Source organism: Chiloscyllium plagiosum, chromosome 6 (genome assembly GCF_004010195.1).
Source record: "Chiloscyllium plagiosum isolate BGI_BamShark_2017 chromosome 6, ASM401019v2, whole genome shotgun sequence".
Classification (NCBI taxonomy): domain Eukaryota; kingdom Metazoa; phylum Chordata; class Chondrichthyes; order Orectolobiformes; family Hemiscylliidae; genus Chiloscyllium; species Chiloscyllium plagiosum.
In genome coordinates, this window is record NC_057715.1 from 106882830 (window position 1) to 106896486 (window position 13657).

The following is a 13657-nucleotide window of genomic DNA, read 5'->3' on the forward strand; positions in this document are numbered from 1 at the left end:
GTTTGATTCTGTAACTCTTAATACGTTTGCTTCACTAACATAGTTTTGGTGTAGCCCCCACTCATTTGAAAAAAGTATTTCAAATTGGAGAAACGTTTGGTGCAGATGATTTTGATAAACTAAGTCTCAGCTCTGCAGGGAGGGGGTAGTGTGATAGTAATGTCACTGGATCAGCAATCCCACATTATCAGCCAGTGTTCTGGGGACGAGTGCGAATTCCATTATAACACAGTGAAATTTCAGTTCAGTAAAAAGCAGGTCAATGACAACTGCACTTCTGATTTTATAGATACATAGAATCCCTACAGTGTGGAAACAGGCCATTAGGCCCAACAGGTCCACACCGACCCTCCAAAGAGTATTCCACTCAGACCCATCCCCCAACCCTATCACTCTACATTCCCCTGGCTAATGCATCTAGTTTACACATCCCTGGACACTATTGGCAATTTAGCATGACCAATTCACCTAACCAGGACTGTGGGAGGAAACCCACGCAGACACTGGGAGAATGTGCAAACTCCACACTGTCGCCTGAGGCTGGAATTGAACCAGGGTTCCTAGTGCTGTGGGGTGGCAGTGTTAACCACTGAACCACCTGGTGTAAAAACCCATCAGTTTCACTGAGATCCTTCAGGGTAGGAAATCTACCATTCTTACCTATGCTGGCCTACATGTGACTCCCCACTCTCAGCATTATGGTTGACTTCTAACAGCCATCTGGTCAAATAGGAATGGGCAATAAATGCTGGCCGAGTCAGTGACACCCACATACCCTGAATAAGTAAAAAGAAACAGGGTTTCAGCTGCCTCTGGAACTTCTAATACTAAGCTGTGGTATGGTAATACTGGCCGAGGCAGATTGCAGAATGAAACCAGGCATGACAGGTGATATATTTAATATTTGTAGTTGGTTAATATTGTGATTAGTCACTGAAGCATATTTACATGGCGCTGGAGATTTCGGTTAAGACATACATTTATTGCACAAAATGTGGAGAACAAAGCTGTTCATATTTATAATTTTTATTCTGCAGTTAGGTCTTAGCTCAGTCTTCAAAATAAAGTTTCATCCTGTTTATAAACAATATATATTTCAAATTGCAGTCCCAGAAAAATATCGCTCCTACTTCAACTTTTCAAATCTTCAGTTTAACTGAAGCATCCCACTTTCTTTCCATTGGGCCTTTTTGAGACTATTTTGTACAATTTATTTTTGTGTTCGATTACAAGAATCTTGCACAATTCTGTGTGCCTAAACTTTCTCAACTTGAAGATTTCTATATCAACCATCTTGGCTTGGAAACTCTGAACTGAACTTTCTACTTTCTGTTCTTGTAAAAAACTAAACTAATTACCTAATCTGTTTACTCGAATAAAGAGCTGAAAATGTGTTGCTGGAAAAGCGCAGCAGGTCAGGCAGCATCCAAGGAACAGGAGAATCGACGTTTCGGGCATAAGCCCTTCTTCAGGAAGCACTTATGCCCGAAACGTCGATTCTCCTGTTCCTTGGATGCTGCCTGACCTGCTGCGCTTTTCCAGCAACACATTTTCAGCTCTGATCTCCAGCATCTGCAGTCCTCACTTTCTCCTACTCTAATAAAGATCCAACAGTATAAATTTTGCCTATTAACATTACAAGTCAGTGTTCTAAATTGACTTTCTGATTCTATTTAAAAGAAAGCTTTCACAGAACTAACCCATATTTATCTGACTTCATATTGAGTCCAGTTCCAAAAGTATAGTGTATTATACATATTTATCGAATGCTATGCACAACAGATGTAGACATTCAGAGGATTTTTTGTTAGTTAGGATGGGAACCAAACCAGTATTTCAGGGATTCCCTGATTTGTGAACATCTGAGTGACCAATGTGATCCCATACATGGGTGTATTAATATTAATTTTAAAAATCTAACATAGAAGTGTTTCTTCACAATAGTAAATGGCTATTTTACATTGTCCTGCATTGTGTCCAACTTGTGTATAAATCAACTTGCAAACAGACTCAAGAACAGAACCACTCTCAGCCCAGGGACTGCCTGTACATGATTATGTTGTTTAATGTTTAAAAAATTGTTTCAGTGGATAATGCATGTTGATTTTGAAAGTGCAGCATCATATGCTTGCAAAGCATTAACAATATCAGGTCAGGAGATCAAGGCTGAATTAGATGAACTATTTTCAGGAAGTTTCTCATCCTCCTGAGGAAGTCGACACTTTTCTAAAAAAAAAGTATGGATTCATCTAGTTTTTGTTTGTGGAATTTCCACAGGAAGTTTGTACATGTTGTCATACCAGCATTGTCCTAACCCCCTACATAGATCCTTGCCCAGAGCTGATGGTCTGAAACTGAGTGTGATTCAGTGCATGATCCCTTGGATTTCTCACCATAAGCAGAGGATCAGTGAATTCTGTGTAGTGTTCAAAGGAACAAAAAGATTTAAAATTACCAAAAAGTTTCAAGAGAGAGTCTATTTTAAGACAGACAGCCCTAGTGCTATCAGTGTGGAAAATAGTGAGTTTGTGTTTAATAATACTAACGGCAAGTTGCCATTGAATCTCTCCTGTCAGTTTGGTGGTTTTACTTAGTAATTTTAAAAGATAAATTCTGTAATTGTGGGGTCACTGGCAAAATCCGTTATTTAATTCTCATCCCTGAATGCCCATGGGCAGACAGCATGGTGGACAAATATCATGTAACTTCTCTGAGACGCAATAGTACATACGTAGAGAAAGATACAGTGGAGACTCTGAGAGCTGCATAAAAGACAGTTCGTTTGTTAAGCACTTGAAACAAATAAAACACACTTCCTTTCACTGCCCTGATTTCTGTAACTAAACCCAAACGTTCTTACCCGGGAGAGTTGGCCAGGCTGAAACTCTGCTCGATGTCTTCACCACAATTCCTGACGAAGGGTACCTTCTTACAACGTGCTGCTGAACAAAGGGATTTCTTCAGGCTCTTTATACAGAAGTCTCTGTGCCAAGTGTGCATCTTATTTGGAATTATCCGTGTAAGTGTCCAATCCTGAATGTTTTATCCAAATGCACCCCTTTTTTGGTAGAGGCAGCAGTTACCGATTTCCTGCAGTTTTAAATCTCAGCAGACATGAATGGCTCAATGTAATTCTATTCACGTTGTAAAGCTTTTTCTCAATTTCTGTTATCTTCAGCCTTATCCAACAGTCTGTAGGGTGCATATACCCTCGCAGAGCTGGTAAAAAGTTCAAATTTCTCAAACAACAAATTTTTTAATGCAATGTTTCCTAATGGGTAGCATGGTGGCTCAGTGGTTAGCACTGCTGCCTCACAGGGGTTCGATTCCACCCTTGGCGACTGGCTGTGTGAAGTTTGCACACGGGTGGAGAATTTCAGAGTTTCAACGTAGCATTATCAAATAGCCTAATTGGTCCAAATTGAGGTAGCTCTGGACCCCTATAGTTTGCCTTGGGTTCAAGATGACAAACCCCTGCAGGTTTGATTACCAAGTAGATGGGTTGGATACAGGAGCAAGCTGATCTTGATATGTCTCTGCAGCGAAAAAACTCCGCCTGGGTTAAACAATGCACTGCATCCTGGAGATATACTGCCGCCAGAGAGTCTACTTATGGACAATGTCATGAAGAGTAAAAGCAAAATTTTTTTGGTGAATTGGCCATGCTAAATTGCCCGTAGTGTTAGGTAAAGGGGTAAATGTACGGGAATGGGTGGGTTACGCTTCGGCGGGTCGGTGTGGACTTGTTCGGCCGAAGGGCCTGTTTCCACACTGTAAGTAATCTAATCTAATCTAATCAAAACGATACCACTTGGCTGGCAACTCCTTTCTGAGCTTTGCCTTTTTTTTTCCCCAGCTTCACACATTGGCATCTTTTGCTTTTTGTCTTCAGTCTCCCTGCCATTGTACATGTCTGCCTAGTTTATAGTAATAAATACATAGTGGTGCTCTCTGCCTGTGTAAAACATATTGCTCATCCCTTGGAGTAACTTGTTTTTCTGAATTCTGCTGTTTTTAGTGGCTGGCACACTGCTTACATTTAATATCGCAGAAAGAGAGGTTGATGCAGGTATAGAATCCCTACAGTGTCAAAGTAGCAGGCCATTTGGCCCATCATGTCCACACTGACCCTCCAAAGATAATCCCTCCCAGAGCCGTCTCCCTAGTCTTGTAAGCCTGCACTTCACATGGCCAATCCACCTAAACTGCGCATCTTTGGACTGTGGGAGGAAACCAGAGCACCCGGAGGAGTACCCGAGCAGTCACAGGGGGAATGTGAAAACTTCACACAGCTAGTTGCCAAGGGTGGACTCGAACCCCTGTGATACAGCCGTGCTAACCACTGAGCCACCATGCTACCCATTAGGAAATACTACATTTAAAAAATTGTTTTTTGAGAAATTTGAACTTTATACTAGCAGTTCACTACTTGAGTTTTAATGATTTGCCTTGGAAATATGCCAGGGAATAGGATAGAAAAACATTTTTTTTGACTTTTAATTCATGATTTATGGTTTATTTGTGCTAATTCGTAGTCTTAACCTGCTGTACCATTTAATTGTTTGCTAATTTAAATTACCCTGAGCAAGAAACCCATGCTGTTGATTTAAATCACAAATGCAAAGTTTTGCAACACAAAATATTTAATTAAAATTGAATTAATAGGGATTTAAATAGAAAATGGTAGCGACATTCTGGTCCGACAACATATGTAGAAAGTGTGAAAGAGTTATTGTTTCAAGCCTATGGAATGACCTTTCATCAGAACTGGTCACAATGTTAAGGTTGGGTCTAAGTGAATAGTGTGCTGCAAGTTCACCGTGAAATGGATCACAATGAATAGCCAAGCATACAAATTGAGACAGCTGATGTCACAGCAGCAACAGGATCATGCTGACTTGGTGGTAACATCACTGGACCACTAGTCCAGATGCTCTTGGCCCATGGTTCAAATCCCATCATAGCAACTAGTGAAATTTAAAGTTAATGAGCAAGTTAAATTCTGAAATTAAAAGCTAGCCTTGGTCGTGGTTACTATTGATTTGTCATAGTGGATCATGTAATTTGCTAATGTCCTTGAGGGAAGGAAATCTGCCATCCTGACCTGGTCTGGCACACATGTGATTCCAAACCCACAGCAATGTTGTTCATTACTAACTGCCCTCTGTCATGGCCAAGTAAGCCATCCTAGTCAAGGACAACAGGAAACAGATATTCACATCACCAGTGACCTGCTCATCCCATGGAAGAGCTTATTAAAAGATTTTAGTGTGATGGTTGACAATGGGGAAAAGGTCAGTGGGAAGAATTCAGATGATGGGGAAAATGGTCCACTGAGCTGAGAAAATGCGCCTGCCCATAGAAGTGGATAATGAGACAAAGCTGATGGAAGCCTTGCTCAAACTTCTTGTGAGGGGATGGAGCTGATGCTTTTGTTGAGGCAAGATCAGTTATTTTCCCAAAGGGGCAGATCAGAGCTTATTGTGAATGGAAGACGAGCTGAGAGATGGAAAGGGAAGGACAGTTCTTGGTATCCAAGAGTTGTTGTAGCTTGTGTTCCTCGACACCTGAGATGAAAATAAAGTCATTTGTGTTAAATCGCTGAAGGAGCAGAAGGTTAAAATGTGCCGACGAACCAGAACAATTTTGAGGTAGTTGGAGTTGGTACTGCTAAGAGAACAAGCATGTCAAGGTTCATGGTAATAAAAGTGGATTTTAAGATGGGACACAAATGGTGGTTTGAAGAATTCTGAACATGGAATGAATATCTGTCAATGTGGGTGGGTCCATAGCATGAAGGGTGGAATTTCTGTTGGAATTGGTTCATTTGGTCACTGACCTAATATGTGAATGCCCGATGCTAAGTTGGGCAGCATCTCTCTCCACAGATGCTGCTCGCCTGAGTGTTTCCAGCATTTTCTGTTTTCATTTCGGTGTCGCAGCATCCACAGTATTTTGCGTTTTGAATTAATAGGTTTAAGTCTGTTTGTGGCCTGAAGGTGCTTGGTATTTAAAAGCTGCATTCACTGGCACACCCGGGAGGTCTAAAACAGAAATATTTTCACAAGTCTTGTGTGAAAATTGATTTCGAATATAAAGCATGCAACTCCTTTTTCTTGATCGCTTTTGAAGGGACTGTTTTTGTTTGACTTTTATTCTGGTACTCTCTGCAGGTTGGGAAGCAGCAGGAACTGGAAGCGCGTGAAGCTGAGGCGGCCCGACTGCATCAACTGGAAGAGAAGAGGCGGCAGCAAGAGGCGGAGCTCCGGCGAGTGGAGGAAGAGAAGGAGCGTGTGGTGGAGCTGCAGCAGAAGGAGAAGGAGCTGAGGGAGAAGCTGCTGGAGAACCTGAAGCGGAAGGAAGAAAGTGAGAGCCATCAGTGCAGAGCGGACCTGAAGGTGGGCCTCGGAGACCGGACAGCTGGGAATGTGTGCCCAGTGTTGGGAGCAGCCCCCACACAGGCTGCTACCTGTCTGCTCACATGTCCTGGTACTCTCAGCCATGGCAAGCAAGTGCCACTCGCTCAGGAAGTCAACGGAAAACCGGATGCAGCCGAAAGATTCACCGGTGGTTTGGGCCAGATTCAGACACAAAGCGACATCATTCCTATTCCGCTTCCAGGTGAATGTAAGTCTGTGCAGAGCATGGAACACATAACTACATTACCTAATAGTAAAGGCTGCTCCCTGCAGGAGTGCACTGGGAAAAAAGGTAAATACCAAAATGGCCCCAGTCATGCAGAAAAAGACCTTGAAACCAATGCTCTCAAGGTGGAAGGCAGCCAAGTGCAAAAGGACTTGAAGAGGGCTCACAAATCACGTAAGAGCAGCACAAGCAGTGATCGCAGTAGAAACTGGAGGGACTCGAGTAGTGACGGCAGCTGCCATCAGAGGGAATGGAGCCGGCACCAGGGCCGCTCGAGGAAGGAGAGTACTCGACGTGGCAGGGACTCGAGCCGGGAGCAGAGCCGCAACTGGAAAGGCTCCAGCAACGAGCAAAGCTGCAGCCGACAAGACCAGAGTCGTGAGGGGAGGCGATACCGAAGAAATGCCAGCAGGGATCGGGTCCGCGTCCGGCAGGGATCCAGCAGGGAGCGGAACCGCCTTCGGTATCCGAGCAAGGAGCAGAGACAGCGGAGGGGTGCGAGTGGGGAGCGGAACCGTCATCGGAAAAGCTCAAGCAGGGAACGTAGCCGTCATCATAGGGACACAAGCAGGGAGCGTAGCCATTATAAAGACTCCAACACAGGACACAGCCGCCATCGGAGGTAGTCAAACCCTTTACTTGGCTGGCTATCATCACAGGGGAAACCAGAGAGCAGCAAAGTAAACAACAGATGTGAATTCAGTGGTTTATAACGATCTACAGCATGGAAAAAGCCCCTTTGGCCCATCACATATGTTGGTAAACATAATACAATACTGAATGCTTATTGTAGCAATTCATTGTAAGCAGGAAAGAAGTAACACTGATTGAAAAGCTTGTGGAATAAGTAAAGGTAAAGTCACCATAGACCCAGAGAGCCATTGAGCTGTTGTCTCATCAAAGAGATGACTGTGATGTGTGGGGGTGGGGGTTTATAAAGCACTCTTCTTATTGTTAGCAGAACAAGGAAAACATTGGAAAATAAACAATCACGGGTGTTAAAAATTGGATTTTAACATTGGGCATAATCAGATGTCACAACAATTCTCAGAACCAGAGCATGATTATTCTGTTTGTTAACACAAAATGTGTGTCCGCTTCCCTCGTTATTTTCCCAAAATACACATTTGGATGTACACCGTAAACTTCTAATGTTTTGGTTGCTGATTAATGTTGAAAGGCAGAATTAAGAGAATGCTGGAGATGGGTATGTTGTGACGAATAGTTTGTTAAGGCATTTACATCTTGATGGATAGTAGAGTTATACATTAGGGGGCTTCTGCCTCTGATACTGCTGGTAATAATACATTTCCAACTTTACCACATTTTGCAATGCAAATCCTCATTGTACTGTGAAGAACCTAAATATACAATGGGCAGGGGAAGAGGGGAGAAAATGTGAAATCCTTCTTTCAGGGAGCATTTTTATTAGAATTTTTGGCAGCTGTCTTTTGGAAGTTTTTTGGGATAATTTTGGTGCTAGAAGTTGTATAATGGGACAGTTTGCAACGCCTCAGAAAACCGTAGAGTCCCATTTCTCTGCGTTCCCACAGTGGTTATTGCTCTGATTTGTCAGCTTGATCTTGGTAGTTTGGCAATTCTTTAGGTGGTGCCATTGTAGTCCCAGACACTCCCCCTTGACACAAAACCGCACGGAAGTTTTGAATATGAATGTTCCCTGTTTTTCTTTCAGCTGAGGGAAAAAGTCAGGATATTTCTAAGTAGACTGCCTGAATAAGTGGCAGCTTCTCAGCTGTTTACCAACAACTCTGGTAAATCCATGGCTCTGTAAGTGGGTTTGGGAAGTGTCAAATCTTTTTCAGAGAATGGGAACGTTCTCAGGTGACAGTCACTGGAGCGCAATGCAATTGAGCATACATCTGTACAACACAGTGGCAGTTTGATTCATAAGCTTGAAACAACCAGCACATTAAGCACGTTTTCTGTCTTGCCAGCCAAAGCGGTTCAGTGCACGATGCAAGAGTATGTGGCTCAACTCTTAAAATATGCTATGTTTTGCATGTAATGTACAGTTAGAATAACTCATTTCATTAGAACATTCAGTTGTGGTTATTTGGTAGAAATTAAATGGCATACCGACACAGAACAGGGAGTGCTGGAAAAATACCGAAGGTTCTGATGTAGGGTCACTGGCCTGAAAACGTTAACTCCACTTTTCTGTTTATAAATGCCAGACCTACTGCGTTTCTCCTGCACTCCCTCTGTTTCTTTGTGCTTATTGTGCCAGCACTGAGAAAACAGATTACCCTTGCAGGGCATGCCAGTGAACCACATTGGCAGGTCCGCTCTGCTGCCTCAGTCTGCTGGAGGATTCTCTCTGCCGTATGTGTCATTTTGTGGCAAACTTTACTCCCAAGAAAACTCGCTTCCAATCCCAAAATACTGAGTGAATTAAGAATATTTCAAGTTTATGATGAAAACTTGAGTGACATCACTTATAGTGTGATTTAATTATCCCCCCTCCACTTCACAACACATTGATATCCATGTGTTAAATCTGTCTGACCATATTAATTTTATTCCCCTGATGTCAACACTTGAATATTAAAAGCTATCTGCAGAGTTCACAGATGGTACTTGTAATATTAAGGCATGTGCACTTCTTTGTTTTTAAAAAGGCAATTATTTAGGTTTATGCCCTCTTCTCAACAAATGCTCCCAACCTCCTTTACTATGACATTGACAGAGGTCCAGCCATACAAGTTGCAGCTAGATTTTAGAAAGTATATAAATGGCAAAAGCTACAAAGCATTTGAGGTTAAGAGAAGTGGATTCTGGGCAATTGAAATCCAATAGCCATTTACCATTAATAACATCTCTCAAGAATCCAAACTTGAATTTATAATCTCATCTGAATTAAAATTAAGCATCTTTGAGTTCTATTAATACAAAAGTTATACAAAAACTTCTCAATTTAAATAATTTATTTGATATTACTGGAAAATTTTAAATTTCCATAAAAATAAAACTTTGCATTGAAAGGAGTGAGGTTTAAAAAAAGTTCTTAATATATTATCTTAAATCACTTTATGATTTGACCAAATGAATGCTAATAAGGATTCAAATAGTAACCAGAAGTGATCACTCTGATGTATCACTGCCATTAAATAAGATCATCGCTAATCTTCCACTTCAGGCCCACTATTTTGCCTTACCCTGATAGACTTCTGATTTCCATCTCAGTTTGAATACACTTGACCAAAACTCTGAGTGGCAGCAAATTCTAAAGAATTGCAACTTTCATCACAATTTTAAATGATTGACCCTTTATCCTGAGGACTTGTCTCCTTGTTCTGGACTTGCCAGCTAAGAGAAGCAGCCTCTTAACATCTAGGAAGGAGTTGATGAGATACTGAGAGAATTAGATTTCAAGGAGGCTTCAGAACATTGAAAGATAAATAGGAAAGATGAGAGATTTAGTAAATTCGGGAACATGATGGCAAGATGGCCAACAAATCTGCTACCAATCATAGGATGGATGTTTGTGGGTGGAATGCAGTGCACCAGAATTGTTAAAAAGGCTAATATGGGCAAGGGAAAGGAACTGAGGAAGGTTATAAAGGTGGGAAAGAAAGAGACCATCAGGAATTGTGTAGCGGTTTCACAGTTGACTGAGGGATTGGAGCTAGTTCTTTGTGTGAAGAAAAGAGACAAGTGTGACTTAAAGGGATAGGTTACAAGTTATGTAGTTCAGAATGAATTGACATTCCTGTACAATAGATAGATGAGTGGGTTCAGCATAGTGGAAATAGCCATATCTTGCTGCTTTCACCTTTGTATTTTCAGTGCTAGCAACTGCTAGAGAGATTGAGGTTCTGATAAATCTGTAACAATAAAATGAACTCTTGCTCTTTGCTTCAAGTTAAGTCCAGAATGAACTCAGTGTGCCAATGGTCACCTTCTGTGCTGTAATGACTCCATGATTCAATAACATTAAAATACACAGCAACCTCAAGAAACCAGTATTCAAAGGCACGGGGATTATGCAAATGCAAGGTTACATTTGAGGACTCTTGAATTTTGCAAGCTATGGTGATGTATTAATTACAAACCTAGTCTAGTACATTAATCTACCCAATTCTGCTAAATAAAAATCTGAACTTTAGTTATATGCTTAATAGAAATTAATCTCTATTCTCTGTAATTTTGAAAAAATAATTTTAATGAAACTCTCCAATTCTAAATTAAAGAAACCAAAACCACTGGATATCCTCTTTAAGGTGTTTATTCCATGCAAGTAGAGGCAAACGCAAGTCAGTCGCAAAACGTGTCCTGATTTTTTGTGCAGTGATTTGTTCCATCTGATGTCTCCATGTGACCTAATGCCTTAGCTTTATGTTGTACACTGTGTGATCCCATGGAATAGCCCAAAACCTTTTAATATTGTCATGCAAGCATGGAGCAAGCAATTTTGAATATATCATCATCTAAGAAAGTGGGTCCTCCTTCTGCCTAATAATTTTCACTTTCATATGAAACAACTGTTTTGTGGTATATGGTGATCAGTGGACAAGTACTGATAGGTGTGTCATGAGACTGGTGTTAGCATCAGCAAAATGGGCCCATAGCATGGCATAAACATATTTCAGCCAGGAAGGATTGCAATTGGTCATGGGGCACTTAAACTGCAAGAACGGGGAGCTGTGGTAAACTGATCATAGATGCTCTTTTTAAGGTTTTCTTTCTCTTCCGTCATCTTGATCGTCCCATCCTCAAGATGTTGTCCATGAAGGTCAGTGATCTCTGTGAGCATGGACAGTTTGAGGGATGAGGCATTGTAAGAGTTAAATAACTTCATTTTTCTGCAAAGACTCAATCGCCCCCACCATTGGTTTCTTGAACTTGTAAATTAAGGCAAGGTTTTAAAATGCTTTTCTTCAATTCTAATAAACAAAACTAATAAATATGGGCCAGCTTGTTTAATATCAGTTGGCAATTCAGCAAAGTTTAATGCTGAAAGTAGTAAAACAAAAAAAGTTGTTTGATTATATTTCAAAACCTTGCATAAGTTTGTTTACTCCCATAGAGTTAAGAATGTAGTCAATTTAACCTTTCCTTATTTTTCAACCAACAGTGATCAGTTTTTGCAGTTCTAATAGGTGCACAAGGTTATCACAAGGCAGCAGACAGACGAAAGCAGTTTATTTTTGCAGTATGATTACTTCAGGGTAATGCTTAAGGTGCTTCAATTCTTGTGATGCCTAATTCCACTTAGACAATCACATAAGCCTATATTCTTACATCTGGTAAGATTCAGCCAATACTTACCTACAAATCAGCCCCAGGAGCTGTACAAGAATGGACCTGAAATGGTTTTCACCAGCTTTTCCTCCGCTTCTTTCTTCCCCACTGGTGAATTCTATTACTGCACACAGTGCAGTAGATGAAGCAGAGGACACGAGCAGGAACGTGCCTCTGTTGTTTACCTGCTTTGCCCAAATTGCTTGTTTATTTAAAGATGTGAATTCCTGTGCTTCAGTTGTTATAATGCTTCTTTAATTCCCTTTCTGGTAATTGGAGACCAATTTCATCACAGAACAAGAAGACCTGTATTGTGGAGAAGTTGAACTCTCTGTCCTTAAAATAGTTTTGATATTTTGACCACTGTATTTATTTGAAAGTAAGGGTTTCAAACTATCAATGACGTTAAATTGAAATCAAATCATTTTGAGAGATCAGTATTTTCAAAAAGCGTAAATAAACCACAAATTACTGTGTCTTCTGGCAGAATATAGAAAATTGCAGCAAATGAGACATGCAAAAGAAAAAAAATTGTTTTTGTGCATTTCTTCTCTCGAGAAGAGAACAACACAATTCCTGACTGTCATGGGCCACAGTCGAATCAGAGATTGCACTTTAAAAGTATTTTCAATAGTTTGTTAGTAACAAATAACACAATGAGTAACGGGAGGTTTTTTTTTTTAAATCCCCTGTCCCTGATTTTTGTTTTGTATGGCATCCTCAGCAGACACAAGTGCGCCATCTCATTTGCAGTGTTCTGCATGTTCTGTCCTGTACAAGACTGTTCCTTTGACATTGTGCAAATAAATACGCTTTTGTTTCCATTTGACTCTTTAATGTCATTTCCAAATGTATGCCCTTTTTGGTTCCACCAAATTGCTTGAAATTGTCCTGTATTTATTTTGTACTTCTTTCTTCCAGACATGTTTGTGAATTGTTTGTAACCTTCAGTAAACAAAAAGTTTTTTTGAAATGTCTTTTCCTGGTTGTCTTTTTTTCTTAAATTGAGAAACGTAGATGAAAGGCCGAGTATGTATAACTTAGTTTTTGTCTTTATTCCAATTGGCTGCCATCTTTAAAATGTTCAGACTACTTATTGGTTAAAAATTCATATATCCGAAATGGGCTGTTTACATTATCCCGCATGTTTAGGATGTAGAATTTGCATTATTTCCATTTTAAGACTTTAGGTCTTGTAAATGCATTGTCATTTTTTATATTTGCTCACAGGATATGGGTATTGTGAGAAATGCCAGCAGTTATTACTCATCCCTGTTTGCTTTCAAGATGGTGTTGAATCACCTTCCTGAATACAACTGTGAGTGCCTTGCAAGGCAATTTATGAGTAGATGTGAATCAGTCATATGACAGTACATTTGAAAGTCAAATGCACACCAGACCAGGTAGGGACAGCAGGTTTCCTTCCCCAGTTGGCATTAATGATCCAGATGGTATGTTTCTCAACAATTGGACAGCGTTGGTTACCATACTGATGCATTGCAACCTCTTCAATCCAGATGCTTGAAAACAAGTAATTTCTGGATTTCATAATTTTCAGGATTATAGAATGCCTGAGTGCAAGCATGTGAACTAGAAAACATACATACCAGATACATAACTGAAACACAAGACAATGACAAAATATTATGAAGTTGTAATAAATGTTTATTTTTATTGAGCACATGCAGTAGGTGAAATGGTGAACCTGAGACATTAGCTGGGACTACTGTAGTGTTAAAGGTTTGGACAG

General features: G+C 40.5%; 1 protein-coding gene across 3 annotated transcripts in view; it reads left to right on the forward strand.

The window, feature by feature from the left end:
* LOC122550918 (A-kinase anchor protein 17A-like) overlaps positions 1 to 12884 on the forward strand; it is a 39114-nt gene extending 26230 nt beyond the window's left edge. For all 3 annotated transcript variants that reach the window (XM_043692366.1, XM_043692367.1, XM_043692368.1), the window contains exon 5: positions 6174 to 12884. In XM_043692366.1, coding sequence (XP_043548301.1) covers positions 6174 to 7271 — 1098 coding nt within the window. In that variant the 3' untranslated portion in view covers positions 7272 to 12884. The remainder of the gene's footprint in view (positions 1 to 6173) is intronic.
* The last annotated feature ends 773 nt before the right edge of the window (positions 12885 to 13657 follow it).